This window comes from Panthera tigris, chromosome E3 (genome assembly GCF_018350195.1).
Source record: "Panthera tigris isolate Pti1 chromosome E3, P.tigris_Pti1_mat1.1, whole genome shotgun sequence".
NCBI classification, from domain to species: Eukaryota; Metazoa; Chordata; class Mammalia; order Carnivora; family Felidae; genus Panthera; species Panthera tigris.
This window is the reverse complement of record NC_056675.1, coordinates 29303338-29321674: the sequence shown is the minus strand read 5'-3', so window position 1 is coordinate 29321674 and position 18337 is coordinate 29303338. Positions and strand designations below refer to the sequence as shown.

The 18337-nt window shown below is 44.2% G+C and overlaps 1 protein-coding gene across 2 annotated transcripts in view; it reads right to left on the bottom strand.

Annotated features, from left to right (window-relative positions):
* The window catches only part of PARN (poly(A)-specific ribonuclease), a 167673-nt gene that overhangs the window by 99219 nt on the left and 50117 nt on the right, over positions 1-18337 (bottom strand). For both annotated transcript variants that reach the window (XM_007076862.3, XM_042970912.1), the window contains exons 19-21: positions 6908-6963; positions 5436-5522; positions 2107-2181 (exon numbers count right to left, since the gene is read on the bottom strand). In XM_007076862.3, the coding sequence (XP_007076924.1) occupies positions 2107-2181; positions 5436-5522; positions 6908-6963 (218 nt within the window). The remainder of the gene's footprint in view (positions 1-2106; positions 2182-5435; positions 5523-6907; positions 6964-18337) is intronic.

Sequence of the window (18337 nt, the reverse complement as noted above, 5' to 3'; positions counted from 1 at the left end):
CACAAAACCAATCAAATGACGTGCCTCCGGAGCAACGTGATTCTGAAATGCAGTTCCCAGATTTCAGGTATCGCTGAATGAAATACTGAGCTCGAAAGCTACCGTTGGAGGCATACTGCGATCGTAAGTAAGGGAGCAAGCATGACTAGACGTCAAACATGGTACCACAGGAACGTCACAAGAAGCTGTGACACCGCACACACATAAACGAGGAGTCTGATTGTGTGTGCAAGCAAATACCACCAGCTGGTGCTTTACACATCTCACGGCACGCTCGCACACTCTCATTTTTACTGTTCGCAGCAAGGGAGGCCAAGCAGATGTGTGAATGATCACCTAGCATTTGTCAAGCACCGCTGGTGGAGTGCCAGGCCCCCCACTAATGTCCGTGACCTCGCTTCACAAAGTACCCGTCACCAAATCCACCTCTCAGATGAGGAGCCCATGGCTCGGAGAGTTCACATAACCTGCCCAAAGACACACGGCTGACGAGCGGTGGGGCGAGCATAGGCCCCGGGGCGGTCTGCATCTCCTCTATCCCACCGTGTGGCTTCAGTGTCACACAAGTATGCGCTGTGAGGGAGGTGAAGGGTGATGCTGGGCCAAGGAGGTGTGGCTAGACTTCCAGCCAAAAGTTCTAGTTCTGTGTCCTTGCAGCCGCAAGAAAGTCTTGTTACACTCTCGATCTCAGAGTCCCTTTCCCCTCCCTGAAGTTATCTTTGCCTCTCTAATAATCAGTCCCTCTGGGGGCCATCTCAACGGCCTTTCTAAGGATCGCAGGAGAATGAATCACAGAAATAAGCAAATACCAAAACATTTAACAAGCAACATCATTCACACCCTGTATCCAACACTATTCTCGGTGTCACATGCTCCTGAAGGACATTTCACGCTGAAATCCACTACCAAGGAATCGTCATACATGTTCAAAGCTGTGCCAAGCTTCACGTACATCATCTCCTGTAATCTTCACAATAACCCCAATAAATTCATACTGTCATCCTCACTTTACAGAGATAAGCAGAAGCTTATCAAGGTTAAAGAACTTGCCCAAGGTCATACAACTACAGGTAGGGCAGCAGTGTGATTCCAGAGCCTAAGGTCTTCACTGCAATGTAACCTATATTCCTGCAGTGGTCATATAATTAAGAAGAAACACCAAAATACTCTGATCTGAATGGGCGTACTTGTGGAAGTTTTCATATATAGTTACTCATTTAGTTACATTATCAGAATTATATAGTTTCAGTATGTGGTACCTTGCTAAATAAACAAAAGTTTAATTAGACATATCACTTTAGGGGAGCTTGGGTGGCTCAGGCGGTTGAGAGTCAGACTCGATTTCAGCTCAGGTCATGATCTCACGGTCGTGGGATCGAGCCCCGTGTCAGGCTCTGTGCTGCTGAGCATGGAACCTGCCTAAGATTCTCTCTCTCTCTCCCTCTGCCCCTCTGCCACTAACACAAGCACTCTCTCTCTCAAAGTAAATAAATAAACATTAAAAAAAAAAGACGTAACACTTTAAAATTCCACACCGCTTACATTATTAAGCATCAGGGAAACTTGAAATCTATGTGAGGAAGCAGCTGTTTAACAACACATATTTTATCAATAACTTTCAATCCTAAGAAAATACATTTTCAGATGGTTAATAGCAAAATTATTTAGGATCCAGTAAGAGATGTGGTGTTCCACCTTATACCGTTCTATTTTGAAAGCAAGTAAAACATCTTCCAGTGTGTTTGTAAAACAAGTATTCGAGACAAGTTTAATGAAATGAATAGATGACAAAAACATAAATAAATGGAAAAAGTACAGAGACGAACAATGGATACAGGTATCACTTTTTGATGCTCCCCATTCTGCTCAATTTGCCACTTTTAATTCTCAAAGCCAATCTGCAATTCGTTTTAAAAAAGTGCAACGCGAGGGGAACAGAAAGGAGGCAATCTACACGTGATACTGACTGATCACCCCCTTTATTGTAGACACAGCTCTAAACAAACCAGGCAGCAGTGCTTGTGAATCAGAGGACTGGAGCCACCGCATAAAGAGGGCCAGCTTGCATTTTCATTCATATACAAAACCTCTACCCCAAGCACTCACCGATCTGCACTTGTTCGGGCTGGCTGAGAGAGACAAACGCTGATGTGTCATCAATCCAGGATATCTGAATGTTACCTGTAATAGCGAAATAAAAGTAAAGGGAACATGTGACCCTTCAGATCACTACCAGACTTCATTTGCACGTCTGATATATTTCAGAATGTGTTAATTTTTTAAAATTTTTCCCCTAGTTTTCCTTTTTAATATTTATTTATTTTAGAGAGAGGGAGAGAGAGAATGAGCAGGGGAGGGGCAGAGAGAGACAGGGAGACACAGAATCTGAAGCAGGCTCCAGGCTCTGAGCCGTCAGCACAGAGCCCGATGTGGGAGTCGAACCCACAGACCGTGAGATCATGACCTGAGCTGAAGTCGGACGTTTAACCGCCTGAGCCACCCAGGCGCCCCTGTTTTCATTTTAATTAAAAAAAACAAATGACTTGTGTGATACTGGACAGATAATCTCTCTGCATCTCTGTCCTCATCAGATGATGACGATGGCACTTACTGCATTAAGCATTTCAGGAGATGCATAAGCTTTGAAAATTACAACTGCAAAACACAAAAGGAATCCAAGTAGCAAGAAGTGAGAAAAACTCAACGTTGATCTCAAGGCCAGGTAAAGCAAACAGGTAGCAGGTAGACGAGGACCAAAGAAAAGAAGGTGTCAGAGAGAGGAAACCAAGACAGACTAACGGAGGCAAGAAAAAACCGAGAGGGGCAGAAAGCAGTCAAGCGAAACCAAGTGACGTTCACATGAAGAGAGACAGACCTTCCAGAAAGGCTAACCACCTGCAGACAGACAGAAGGCACGAGGGCGCTGGGGAGAAGGAAGGACAGGCGTGGTGGGGCAGAAGCTCGAGAAAACTGAAGGGGAAGCAGAGGCCTAATTATTCTGCTACTGCTCTCCTCCAAAAGACACGCAAGACTGGAATTATTAAAACTGGGTAAACATCACCAGAATTTAGTAGTGAAAAAAAATGTTTTTAATTCCTGCTGAAATTTTCAAAGGCTACAAATGCTTGCGAACTCATTGTCATAGGACAAAAACTCACTTCCTGTTGCACAGCAAGGTACCATAATGACTTCCTAAATGACTAAAGTCCCTTCTCTACTGCGTGTGTTTTAGATAAATAATAATAGTCAACATTTATTTAGTCGCTGTAGGCCACAAACTATGCTAAATGCCTTCCACGAATTAGCTCATTTAGTCCTCGTGAAATGCTGAATACAGTAAGTGGCATCATCAGCATCTCCGGTTAGGACACAGACACACAGAGAGATTATCTGCCCAGTATCACACAACTCATTTGTTTTTTAAGTGAAACGAAAACAGGGGCGCTTGGATGGCTCAGTCAAGTTAAGCGTCTGACTTAGGCTCAGGTCATGATGTCACAGTTCATGGGCTCCAGCCCCACATCAGGCTCCAAGATGGCAGTGCAAAACCTGCTTGGGATTCTCTCTCACCTTCTCTCTGCCCCTCTCCCACCCAGGCTTTTTTGCTCTCTCAAAATAAATAAACTTAAAAAGAAAAAATTGAGGGGCACCTAGGTGGCTCGGTTGGTTGAGTGTCCAACTCTTGATTTTGGCTCAGGTCATGATCTCAGGGTTGATGGGTTCAAGCCCCGCAATGGGCTCTGCACTAACAGCGTGGAGCCTGCTTGGGATTCTCTCTCTCCCTTTCTCTCTGTCCTTCCCCTGCTTGTGCTCTCTCTCTCTCTCTAATACATAAATACACTTTAAAAAAAATGTTAAAAAAAAAAAAGAAAACAAAATTCTCCCCTGAGCCTTCTACTTAATTTACCCAATTAAAGATTGACTAAATAGGGTAAGCACTTCGCAATTCGAGAAAGAACGGCAACAACATCAAAAGCTCTCAAAACAAATTAGCCATGAAATTCAATTGCATTTCCAGATCTGTATTTAAATTAACAAGCAAGACCAGAATTTCAGACATCATTGAGACTGGCTGCAAAGACTGGGAAACATACCTTGTTTCGCTTACGTTTCTAAAAGTTAAGTCTGTAAAGTGTTTTGCTTATAAAATCTAATACATATATGCTTATTTTAGGAAATACAGAAAAGCATAAAGAAGCCTATCTCACAGTCAGCGATGGGGCGCCTGGGTCGCTCAGTCAGGTGAGCGTCTGACTCTCGATTTCAACCCAGGTCATGATCCCAGGGTTGTGGGATCGAGCCCTGTGTTGGACCCCCCACTCTGAGCGTGGAGCCTCCTTAAGATCCTCTCTCTCTCCATGAGCCCCGTTTCGGGTAAGCTCGATCCCTGCTTGGGGCAAGAAACATGAGCCCTTTCTCTCTCTCTCTGTCTCTCTGTCCCTCATGGCATTCTCTCTCTCTCTCTCTCTCTCTCTGCCCCTTGCTCACTTGTGCCCTCTCAAAAAAAAAAAAAAAAAAAAAAAGATTCTTTCTCTCCCTCTGCCCCTCCCTGCTCCTGCTCACACTTTCTCTGTCTAAAAAAATGAAAAATAACAAAACTCAAAACAGTCAGTGGTAATAGCATGAAGCTTCCTTTCAGTCTGATTTCTATACAAAGTGTTAACAAAAAAAGTTATATAGGAATCCTACTTTGTACCTGCTTTTTACACGAAATGTTAAAATATAAACACTTTACCATCTTTTAATAAACTCTTCAGATATTCTTTAAATGGCTACATTTTAGAGGATATTAGCCCGGTGAAAAGGTACATAAACATTAACAGACAGTCTTAGTATTGGCCATTTAGATTTCGTGCTGCCTTTACCTAAAATTTCAAAAGAGAACAGCTTAAATATTTCACTGGTTAAAGACGAACTGCTGAAGACTTCAGAAGGGTCATTATAAACCCTCCTCAGAAGACTGTTCGATTCCACCTGTCACCTGACCTGATAAAACGGTGCCCTACCGCCCTCATAACTCCTATCTCGGTCCTCTTAAACATCTGTGTTCATGTGCTTGGACTATTCAGTGTCAAGCCGTGACTTGCCCTTATGAAACAGACGTTCTCTCTGAATTTAATCTTAAACATGATTTATCCTCTGCCTAGATTTATTTTCCATGGTCAGCACTAAGGGCAGTCACAGTAATAGTATCCTGCTTTCCGTGGATTAATAATAGCACTCTATTGTGGGGCGCTATTAAAAGTTCCTCAGGTCACATTAGCACAAAAATAGCAATATATCAAACCCTGAAATACTCCATGAGTGCGACTAAACTCTTGCAGAGCAATACTCTTTCACGTCCGAGCTGAAGCTGTCATATACCTGTGGCCACCTGCACAGACCAGAAACATAGCAAAATCCTAAAAGTACATAGGTACTTGTGATTTACTTACCAAAGGCACTAAAAAGCTGGTAAAGGTCGCTGGTTTTCCATTCTTTGGGGAATGTCACATGGAGAACATGATCGCGTTTTGGTTGCACTAGGAGACAAGTTTTGGATAAAAGGTTGACAGCTGAAAAGTAAATGATATACCAGTGGTTCTTTAAAGGAACTGCCTCCAAGCTAACTTGAGGAACTGCTGTGAAGGACTCATGCTTACCAAACAACTCCTAAAAGTATTCTTTGGAACGGCAGCACTCTGCCATCTCACCCTCGACTCGGGCTCTGATACTTTATTGAACCCACAACAATTTGAAGCCTGACAATTCTATGCAGACCACAGGAACTCATGAAGTTCCCATGAAAATTATTCAAAGGGGAAAAATAAAAGGTTACTCTGTTCAAGATATTTTACTAAGTGTTTAACTTTCTCCTTTTAATCTAGTTGTCTGCATGTGTAGGTAACGCACCGTCCACATTCAATGGGCTGAGTTTAAGCAGAGGTAGTCCTAGGACTGAACCGCTCTGGCTACTCGTGGCTACAAACCAGGAATGAGGGCACTGAGGTGGCAGAATTCTTGTGACAAGAGTACACCGAAACAGAATTCTGATATGGAACGCAACACCTATGTCCTCTGATCATCACCGCAAGGACTGTTACCATCAGTTACAGTTCTCCCACATCTATATCCAATGGCAGGGATTGAGGCCCATAAACCAAGGTTAGAAAGAGAGCAATGGAGGGGTGCCTGGGTGGCTCAGTTGGTTAGGTGTCCGACTTCGGCTCAGGTCATGATCTTGCAGTTCGTGAGTTCGAGCCCCACATCGGGCTCTGTGCTGACACCTCAGAGCCTGGAACCTGCTTCAGATTCTGTGTCTCCCTCTGTCTCTGCCCCTCCCCTGCTAGCGCTTTGTCTCTCTGTCTCTCAAAAATAAATAAATGTTAAAAAATAAAAAAAAATAAAAAAAAAAAAAGAAAGCAATGGAAAAGAAAAGTGGGAAGGTGAGGAGGATGAAGTAGAAAACTAATCTGAAGCAGCAGTAACCATCTCCCTAAAGGACTGGACTTCCAAGGTTTTCAATGAAAAAGGAAAATGAAAAAAAAAACCCTACCCAACCAAAAAATATACATACTCAAGTAACTGGAAAATAGAGAACTTATGGTTAGTAACACAGCTAACACATCTCAAAATTTATCATGGGAAATGATGAATTTAGAGTTCTGAGTGAAAACGAAATAATGAAGAGAAGATATACATTTTTCAACATTCAACTCATGCATAAACTGGAAAATGTAACTCAAGAGATGAGTTAATCAAGACCCAAGGGTACCATTACGTTAAGTATAGTATTCATATCCACCACAAAATCACTGCCTATTTTTAAGTAAATAAAGCTCTTTCTTCAGTCGTACTTTTCCTGTTATCCCTTCCAGACCACACACTTACATGTGCAGATGCAAAGAGAAAATACAAATTCACTTACAGTCTGGTCCTTCCAAGTTGAGATAGGGGATATCCATGACTCTCATAAGAAATAACCTACAAAAAGAAAAGAAAAACAGGTAATGGGCTAATTTCTACTGAAAACCCGACATAGGCATCTATTAAATTCTTAAGTAGACACTTCTTAAATATATTACTCCATTTCTAAAATCATTTTAAAAAGCTCTTACAATTCACCTCAAAGATTTTTCTCTAGGACTAAATATTTATCATAAATAGAAAAAAAAAAAAAAAACCAACCAACCACCAACCTGTGGCATCCCTCCACCTACAACAGTTCCTGGCATTCAGCAGCTGTTCAATAAATATTAGCTACATGGACGAAATTAGTGACCAGAGAATCAAAAGAAAGTCCTCTGCAGGTCTGCTTGTTAGTTGAGAGAAACTGAGAGAAAACAAGTATCAGAGAATGCTAACGATCTTACCGACTTCTGAACAACTGTCCCTACAAATTATAAAGGGAACTCCTATGACTGGTGTTTGGAGAACTGAGAATGACAGCAAATATGTCTTGTCTTTTTTTTTACTGAAACGGAAAGTCACTGGATGAATACCAATACCAATCTTATTGGGTGAATTGCACAGTCTGAAATAAGTGACCATCTTAGAAGCTCATGCCATTACTGTCATTTAAAACATATTAAAAGCACAAAGCGAAACAATCCGTGGTAAAGAAAGCAATCACACTGATATAAAACGTAGAACAGGCATTTTATGTATACTTTCCGAAACAGATACAAAGGCACTCAAAAAAGCATATTTGTAACTTACAACTCTCTGTAATGCATTTAATTTTTTTATTTGCAAGATTATGGACAAAATATCAGGCATTCTGTTGTAAGATTTTAATAAGCTTTGCTTAGATGACAATACATGGTATGTTTCTGGTGGAGACTGCATTATACAGCAAATTAAAAAGGCAATCCAAGAGCCCAACAAGCAATTAGTTTGGCTTCACTGACCCACAATTAAGGCATATTATTCAGGCATTCAAACGCCAAGCAGGGCATGATCTAGTTTACAAATGGAACCATCAGTATAAATAACACTGTTTGGTTAATGCCAGAAAAAACAAAGCCATGGTACTCTGTGGTTTAAGAACTTGTTGCCTGGCCTACAATTTAATAAACCAAATCCTATGGCTAAGAAACCAATTTTATTTTTAGTTCACTAATTTAGGCTCAAGCATATACTATTCTGGTTCTGGGGGCCGTTTTTGGTTTTTTTTTTTTAGTTTTTATTTATTTATTTTGAGAGAGAAAGAGAGAGAACGTGAGCAGGGGAGGGGCAGAGAGACAGAGACAGAGACAGAGACAGAGAGAGAGAGGGAATCCCAAGCAGTCTCTGCACTGTCAGCATGGAGCCTGATGCGGGTCTTGAACTCACAAACCATGAGATCATGACCTCAGCCAAAGACAGACACTTAACCGACTGAGCCCCCCAGGCGCCCTTGGGAGCCGTTTTACCCAATTCAATCAACACTACCTGGGACCCCAGAAGACACTATCGCACAGAGCACCCGTCACAAAGGAGTCTGTCACTGATGGCAGCTATTACTACTACTGCCGACCAGAACCTATGAAGTTACTCCTGGGTGAGAAGGCTCAATATTTTTATGCTTCATAAAGTTTTCAATTTTCCATTTAGTAAATTTAGAGATAGTCCCCGATTCTAAAAACCAAAAAAAAAAAACAAAAAAAAAACCTTAATTTAAAAGTTAATGCAACATAGCAAGCACCATAAAAATAATTTAAAATTTTTACTCTAATTTCAACAGAAGAATAAAAGCTTGAATCAACATGTTCATTGCTACACAAACACCCCAAAAATCAAATGTGACCTTTAGGTTCAATAATACACTGGGCTGTCAGTAAATAATAGCTCATCTTCTCTAACAGCATTAAATGATCCAAATTAACAATGAAAATTTTTTGCTTAATGTTTATTTATTTTTGAGAGAGCGAGGGCATGAGTAGGGGAAGGGCAGAGACAGGGGGAGACACAGAATCCGAAGCAGGCTCCAGGCTCTGACCTGTCAGTACAGAGCCTGACGCGGGGCTCAAACCCACCAATGGTGAGACCGTGACCTGAGCCGAGGTCAGACGCTTAACTGACTGAGCCACCCAGGTGCCCCCACTATTACTTTTCAAACTTAAAAAATAAACTAAAGGCTAGCAGAACTGGGAGGCCCAGGGGAAATAACTAGAGACTGCCAGAGACACCTGACTGAAAATGCCACTTAAATCAATCTTGTGCCCCATCTTACCCGTCGTGGAGAGAGGAATATAAAGTAAAATCACATGTCTGAGCAATGAAATTGCTTGATTTCTTTTTTAAAGTATCATTTTGTTTCTAAAATCATGCGACCTCACTAACACACTGAGAAAATCAACGGTGCTATGAATTGCAACAAGAATTATACTTAAAAAGGAGACTTCCCCAATCCCTCTCACCACCTAAGTGTTTCAAACCCTTTTTTGAAAGGTATCTTTCGTCACCCAACATACAGGCTATTTGTTCTCTCATATTTCCTCTGACTGAAATAAATAAAAATCTGTCCTTGGCAAAAAGACTCCACAAAGATTTTTTTTTTAAGTTAGTTAATTCCACACTATCTTGTTTGCTTGCTCAACACTTTCACTAAATAGAAACCCCTTTCAAATAAATTATTAATAGCGCTTCTCACTCTTCCCCGATGCCTCCGTGTCTGGGCTTTAGAGAGAAATGAATAGCCCTAAACCCTGGAAGAACACGCAAACCAAGTGCGCGTGTGACTTGGCCAAGTGCAACTCTGGAGAAAGCTGTGTCATTGGGAAACCGACCCTAAAACCGTAGCTGAGCGTCGGTGGAACTGAACCAAAGTCAACTCCCCGGTGGCCCCCCCACCTCTGTGTGCCAGGCTGTCTGCAAGCCACCGCTCTGGTCACATCCCTGCCCTTTTGAAGTAAAACATTACAACATCTGATTGTACGCTTGCCTCATACAAACTGGCTGTCAAAAGGCCTGAAATGATGTGATCAAAGACTTCACACGGGGGTCATCTGCTTGACAGTGTTCATTCTAACACACGAGACAACGCACTGGGCAGGCAGAAACGCCGGTAAATACGCTCAGGAGTGTTCCTTGGCCATGAACTGTGCTAAACAATGCTCTTGCCGAAGGCCTTCAGAATCTGCGGGTGTCAAAGACATTTGGACCAACACTTGCACAACATGGTATTTCTACTGTCGAGAAGATTCAAGATGGCTGTAATTGAGTACAGACACGACAGGGCAGAAGTCCTGCCACATCCCTGCAAGCTTTCTGATGAAATATTATTTTAGCACCTACCCTCTAAAAGGGCTGACGCTACTAACTCCATCAAAGGTTAAAATTAAAACTCCTATTTGGTACAATCGCCAATTTTATACCAAGATTCTATTCTAAGAAACGGTAAACTCAAGTTCACATTCTAGATGCTGCGAAACAAAGTTTACCCTTGTGGGCGTCTGTCAGATTTTTAGTGTTCTCCAGTGATTCATGATGCTGTTTATCTCGGCTTTCAAACACGTCTGGAAAGATCCAACAGTAAAGCACAGCAAATTCCAAGGTCTTTTGCTCATCAGACGAGGTAACTTCAGCTCAGCCTCTTTAATGGGCTACTGTGCACAATGTTTTTATCTGTAAAGTCTCCCATATGCTGCACAGCACTCACGAAAAGCCATCTGCCCATATCCTTTCCAGCCCAGGGCAGTATGACATTGGGACCTAGACTATGTGAGGAGGCTTGCTAGTCACTGAAGAAGCTCATTCCAGGTATAAAACTTCTTAGCAGCCCAGAACCTTGAGTTCTTATCAAAATGGGGTTCCCCAGACCAGCCGTATCAGTACCACCTGGGGACCTGTTAGAAAGGCAAATCCCCGGGCCCTACCGAAGACCTACCGACTCAGAAACTCTACAGACTGAGAACCACCAAGTTGAGAGAACAGGAAAAGAGCATGTTCAATCTCGTGCTAATTGCCATTAATGATGATTCAGTAATCAACCAGCATTAAGAAGGACCAAGAAGCTGTGCCAACGGCTCCAAAAAAGCATCAGTCTTAATGATGTGTGTACATTAAATGAGTCTGGCTTAGAAAAACACAAAACTACCAAAACAAAAACCAAGGAAGCAATGACATAAGTCTTCCACCACTCCCTGAGACCAGGAGGTCAACTGTGACCAGCAACTAGCTTCTCTGCAAGAGCTAAACTGCGGGGACATTATTGCTGACAACTGTGGTTCTCATTTTTTAGAAAGGCGCAAAAAGATCACTAATATGACTCTCTTGCCACCTTAAGGCAAAAGTCCCCCTGGTTCTGTGAACTGGCTACAGATGAACACCTCTAGCATCACGCGTTAAACTTCAGCACTAACGCGGCACCGAAGATTGGCCAACACTTGGCGTGAGTAACATGCCCGACACACGGAATCAGACACCTCTAACCTTATCGAAATTCTCTGACCTCACCAGCAAGTGTCAGACTCTGACTCTGGCAACCACAAAGCACACTGGGCTGCTCAAAGGAGGACACTTAGATTAAAGGTTATTCTTTGATGACACGACAGCTTGCCTTGGACTATGGCTTCTCTGAACTATCATTCCCTAGTTGTCTGGTGAATAAAAACGGATTGCCAAGCTGATGCCAGTGTTAACCCATTCTGTGCAGCTAAGCTCAAGAAAACAAAGACGGCAGGGGCGCCTGCATGGCTCAGTCAGTTAAGTATCTGACTTCGGCTCAGGTCATGATCTCAGGGTTCGTGGGTTCAAGCCCCACATCAGGCCCTGTGCTAACAACAGCTCAGAGCCTGGAACTTGTTTCTGTGCTAACAGCTCAGAGCCTGGAACTTGCTTCAGATTCTGTATCTCCCTCTCTCTCTGTCCCTCCCCTGCTCATTGTCTATCTCTCAAAAATCAATGTTAAATTTTTTTTTTTTTTTAATTCTTGCTAAAGAAAACAAAGACCTGGGCAGGGGCACCTGGGTGGCCCAGTCGGTTGTGTGTCCAACTTCAGCTCAGGTCATGATCTCATGGGTTTATGAGTTCAAGCCCAGCATCAGGCTCTGTGCTGACAGCTCAGAGCCTGGAGCCTGCTTTGGATTCTGTGTCTCCCCTTATCTCCCTGCCCACCCCCCCCACCTCAGAAATAAAATAAATAAATATTAGAAAGAAAGAAAGAAAGAAAGAAAGAAAGAAAGAAAGAGAGAGAGAGAGAGAGAGAGAGAGAAAGAAAGAAAGAAAGAGAAAGAAAGAAAGAAAGAAAGAAAGAAAGAAAGAAAGAAAGATAGAAACAACGAACAAAGAGGGCAAAAGTGATATTCAAAAATGCACGCAAGAAGTCCCAAAGGTGATTCAGGAACACTATTCACAAGAGGCTCAAATCTTGGGGAACTGAAAAGATCATTACAGTTCTTTGAAATTCTGCATAACCACAACTATGTATAAGATCAGTGATTCTATTTGGAAATGAAAGAAAATATTTAATTCTGCTCCCACAGTAACATGCTTTCCAGGGCTAAATCCAAAGGTAGAGAAAGAAAGCAAATCAGAGCAGTGTGTCGATGGCCACTTTAAGAAGCAACTTGGCAGGGGGCTGCCTGGGTGGCTCAGTGGGTTAAGCGTCTGACTTCAGCTCAGGTCATGATGTCATGGTTTATGGGTCTGAGCCCCACGTCGGGCTCTGTGCTGACAGCTCGGAGCTTGGAGCCTTCTTCGGATTCTGTGTCACCTTCTCTTTCTGCCCTTCCCCCACTCACACTCCATCTCTCTCAAAAAAAAAAAAAAAAAAAGCAACTGGCAAAAAACGGTCATGCCCATCACAGTGCAGAGGACGTGGTGACTGACAAGAGGCCCAAACACGAAGGTTAGGTTGTAAGAGGACCATGATACATCCACCTGACGAACCACTGAAAGCCATCTACGTGATGCTGGCCACTGGTTTGAATGTCTTGTGGAAATTCATCACTGTATTTTTTTAAGCTACAAAATTATAAAACGAGTACCGTCTCAATCAGTAAAGAATCATACTGATCTCAATTAGTAAATGAAACAGACACAGAAAACACACTGCTGAGACATGCTCTAGAGTGAGGGGATTTTTTTTTTTTTTTTTTTTTTTGGCTGGTGGAATTATGAGTGGGTATTTTGTGTTTCAATGAGACAAAAAAACATGAAGCACAAAGTGCCTGGCCAGAAAGACAAAATGTATTGTTGTACGTTTACCCTATCTCATCTGGTGTCTGCGGGACAGGCAGATAAGTACCAGTCTCATCAGACCAGGAAGGAGGAAGGTTCTTCTAAGTTCACTGGCTTCCCTTTGGCCGCCACGGGAGCAGAGACAGGACTCAGGCCCAAAGCTTCTCACTACCAGCTCTACAGTAATGCCCACCCGCCTCTGCTGGGTACCCCTCTCACGTGTGGCTTGTAACCTGAGCTGTTTCCAAAGCCTAGATGTGAAATGCTGAGGCTGGAGCCCCAGCAGGAACAAACAGGGACGAGTCACGTTTTTAGTCCTCAGTCGCTACCCAAGCCCCAGGGGAAGCAAGAGCTTCAGACACAAGGTCCCAGAAACATTTTTTTGGTAATGCTCTCATGGCCGATTAAATTATAACCAAGCCCAGACACATAATGAGGCTGCCGTTTGAGCAAGAGCTGCGGGGAGGCTGAAATGTCAAGGCAATGGGAAGGAGAGGCCGCAAGGAAAGCCAGGCTGTCAACAGACGAAAAGGACAACCTTCCGGGGCGCCTGGGTGGCGCAGCTGGTTAAGCGTCTGACTCTCGGTTTCGGCTCAGGTCATGATCTCATGGTTTGTGGGTTCGGAGCCCAGCGTCGGGCTCTGTGCTGACAGTGCAGAGCATGCTCGGGATTCTCTCTCTCTCTCTCTGCCCCTCTCCCACTCGCACACACTCTCTCTCTCTCAAAATAAATAATATAATCTTCAAAGAAAAGAAAAGGACAATCTTCCCCTGTTTGCAATGCAGGAAGAACTGCTACCGTGGGCTGCCTGGGCCTCGGGCTTCCCAGGCACAGCTGCCCCCACGCGCGGTGATCGCCCTCAGGAAAACTCCCGAACAGGCACATCCCAGCCTGGGAGACCTATAGGCGCCTGAATACGAGAGTCTGCCTCCTGTAACATCAGAGTCGTACACATAACACCCAGGTCTGAATGATCTGGAAGGATCTCTAATGTTATGGCACGTCTGAATAAAGTACAACAGTACTCATCTGATCCCTGCCCCCACCTCCTGCCACCCCAACAAAAAGAAAAACCTTTAGCCCCCGAACGCCTTGCTCTTCTTCCTAGAAACGCAGGATTTCATTCGATGAGTTAAACATTTGCGTTCGCTCAAGTGCTTTCTTCCAGACTGCACTTCTGTTCCTAAGAAGCTTTGTCTCAAAAAAGAGCTTTCCAAGTAAAACTGCATTCCCCTCACACCACTGAAGACTGGGATACAGAGATGGGGAGTAAAATCTAATCTCTCCACAATGTGAGCAGTGAATTAACTTGAGGCTCGCCCCACGTCCTGAGCCTTCCAAAGGAAAACTGCAACCTTTAACGGCGGCCAGCTCTCTTGTACTTGCAAACGGTCTCGGTATTTCCTTCAGGGCACAGCGGGAAAAGCACTTCATAAGAACCCTGTATGCAAGGGCTCATCATTATACATATTTATGTGCCATAAAAAACTAATCTCATCATCCAGGGTAGGAAGCATGCAGACATCTCTCACAAAACAAGCTCATTTATTTTGCTCGCTAAAGCTCTCGTGTAAAATACGAAGACATCCGCTGGCTGGAAGGGACTGGCTGTGGCATCAGTTATTTTAATTTCACTCGGGCGGGAGGCACCCAATTCTCCATCTATAGTCACTTGATGTTTTGACAAATAGAGCGTTACCCGACATCTGTCCTGAAGCCAACTCATGGCCTTTCTTAAACAGATACAACACTAGAAACAAGGAAGGGGGGGGTGAGAGCAGCAGCTCATGTGAACAGTCCCCATCAAATGAACCGTATCAAATGGCATCACATAAAAACGTTAAACTAAGCATTATACAAAGATGTCACGCGTGCGGCCTGTGGAAGGGTGGACTGTAAAATGTCACAGGAAACTAGTCCCGCAGAACCCAGGGGTCAAAGTCAACATCTCTTATGATCACTGCTCAGGCCAAACCCCAAGAGAAAAGGAAACCCTTCAAAGATACTGGCACCGTCTCTTACAAAAATGAGCAAACCACCACAGAACTGACTCTTTAGAAACCGCGTGCTGTGGAGGAAGAAACCATTCTTGGGTGAGAACAGACCTGGGTCATCCCTGACTCTGCCATTTCTGAGACCCTTGGCAGACAGTCTTAGCCTTAAAATGCAGACATGACTGGGGGGCCTGGGGGGCCGTCAGTTGAACATCCGACTCGTGATTTTGGCTCAGGTCATGATCTTAGGGTTGTAAGCACTGGGCTCCATGTTGGGTGTGGGGCCTGCTTAAGATTCTCTCTCTTTCTCTCTCTCTGTCTCCACCCTTCCCCCACTTGTGAGCTCTCTCTAAATAAATTAATTAAAAAAATAAAATGGGGACATGATTGGAGCACCTGGCTGGTTCAGTCAGTACAGCATGTGACTCTTAATCTTGGTGTTGTTGTGAGTTTGAGTCCCACTTTGGGTGGAAAGATTACTTAAAAGTAAGAACTCAAGGGGCGCCTGGGGGTTCAGCCAGTGAAGCGTCCGACTTCAGCTTGGGTCCTGATCTCATGGTCTATGAGTTCGAGCCCCACATCAGGCTCTGTGCTGACAGCTCGGAGCCTGGAGCCTGCCTCGGATTCTGTGTCTCCGTCTCTCTCTGCCACTCCCCTACTCACACTCTGTCTCTCAAAAATGAATAAATATTAAAAAAAATTTTTAAAAATTAAGAACTTAAAGTGGGGACATTATTATTAACCTCTGAGCATTGCTGGAAGCAATTAGAGCGAATGTGAATAAATGATGTAGGGAACTCACCGAAGAGTGGAAGGTGTTCAACGGAGATGATTTTGGGGTAGCCACTATCAGATATTAGGTACACTGGTGACCCTCGAATTGTATGAATGAAATGTTACATAGTTTTAAAAATAACTACCTCCTGGTTTTTCCTCGCCAAAGCAAGGCGAGGAATACCTAAGAATGCTGACTTTACTACTAACAGCCTACAGTGGGCTGAATGGTGGTCGCCAAAAAGACACACACTCTAATCCCGGTACCCGTCAATGTTGCCTTATATGGAAAAGGGGTCCCAACAGATGTAATTAATCACTGTTAAGCCTCTTGAGAACATTATCCTGGACTATTACCCAAGTGGGCCCTAAATGCCAGCCCAAGTTTCCTTCTGCAAGAGAGGCAAAGGGAGAACACACACACACACAGAGGAAGCCACAATGTAACCATGGAGGCAGAGAGTGGAGAGACTTGCCCAGAAGCCAAGGACTGCCAGCAGCCACCGAAAGCTAGAACAGGCAAGGGACGTATCCTTTCCCAGAGCCTCTGGAGGAAATGCAGCCCTGCCGACAGCTCGATTTCAAACTTCTGGACTCCAGACCAGAAGGGAATAGGGAATAAATTCCTCTTGTCTAAAGCCACAAAGCTTGCTGTGATTTGTTACAGCAGCAACAGGAAAACTAATACAATACCCTTCTGTGGAAGAGGGAGCTGCTTACATACCTACCTGGGGGTTGGTTGATTTTTTTACCTCTACAAGTGATATGTTTATCGTAAGGATAAACAAGTTATTAAGCCAGGGGGAAATGTAGTTTAAAGTAAGGAGAGCCAACACAAGGTTGGCACGGCCCAGCAGGTGCACAGCCGCCGTAGGGCCCGCGGGGCTGACAACACAAGAAGAGGTGTGTGCGGTGTGCCCCTTACGTTTTCTTCAAAAGCAGCCTTTTGATAAAGCCACAGACACATCTCAGCTGATCTCTGGCAATCAAGACAGCAAGGTCAAAATTAGACAAGGAGATACTAACTTGAGGCGAGCCCTCTCTTCCCTGAAGAAGTCATGGAAACAACCACAGGGTCCCCGTCTTAAGCCAGACTAAAGGCCTGAGAAGAATTTAATGTGCCCGAGACTCAGCGGTTTTCTACCTTCCTGAAAACCAACGTACTTAAGAATTTCTGGGGTGATCAAACCAAGTCAATTCTTGGAGATTCTTTCTATCCTAATAACTCGGGGAACCAAAAGTGAAGCAAACATGACTCGGGTTTAAATAAAGGGCTTTGGGGGCATCTGGGGGCTCAGTCGGTTAAATGTCCAACTCCCGATTTCAGCTTAGGTTATAATTTCCCGGTTCATGGGATCGAGCCCCAAGTTGGGCTCTGCACTGACAACACATAGTCTCCTTGGGATTCTCTCTCCTCCCCCCCTCTGCCCCTTCTCTCGCTTGTGCGTGTGCTCTCGCTCTCTCTGAAAATAAACAAACATTTTTTATAAATTAAAAAATTAATAAACAAAGGGCTTTGGTTAAGGTATGTGAGGATAAAATACATCCTGTGTACTAGGGTAAAACACATTCTGGAAGCTAGGGAGAAACCGGCTCTAATCCTTCTGGAATCTGGGAGGCTGCTCTACGCATTTGCAGTGCTGCGATTTTACTCCTCATGGTGCCAGACTCCAAGATTTGCACAAATTGGAGAAGTTGAAAATGGGCTCTTTTTTTAAGTTTTTTTCTTTTATTTATTTAAGTAATCTCTATACCCAACATGGGCCTCAAACTCATGACCCTAAGAGCAAGCATCACATGCTCTTCCGACTGAACCAGCCAGGCGCCCCCCAGACTCCTTTTTTTTTTAAGTTTATTTATGTATTTTGAGAGAGAGAGAGAGACAGCACGAGCAGGAGAGGGGCAGAGAGAGAGCAGAGAGCAAGAATGAAGCAGGCTCTGCACTGTCAGCGTGAAGCCCGACGTGGGGCTCGAACTCATGAACCGCGAGATCATGACCCGAGCCAGAGTCGGACGCTTAACCCACTGAGCCACCCGGGCGCCCCCTGGACTCCTATTGCTTGGCTCTTTAGGACGAAAAGGTCACCTCCACGATAGCACCACAGTCCCCTTCTACTCAGTTCAGAATGAGTGGTGGACTCTGCTCCCTGTCCCTGGTGCAAAATCCAGTTATGGAAGAAGGTGAGGGGCAGAGAACATGACCCCTTCATGCCAGCACCGCGAATACAGAATTAAAGGACAACCGCTACATGTTTTTGGGGAAGCCAGCCCACTGGACACGAAGGGTCCCACGATCACCACTGCCACGGCCTTCCTCCGTCCAGCCTCCCTGACCTCCTCGGCTCCGGCATCACCGGAGGCTGCTGGGGCAAGAGACGCGCACACGGCACAGCCGCTCCGGTGGCGGACGAACGGAGGACACCGT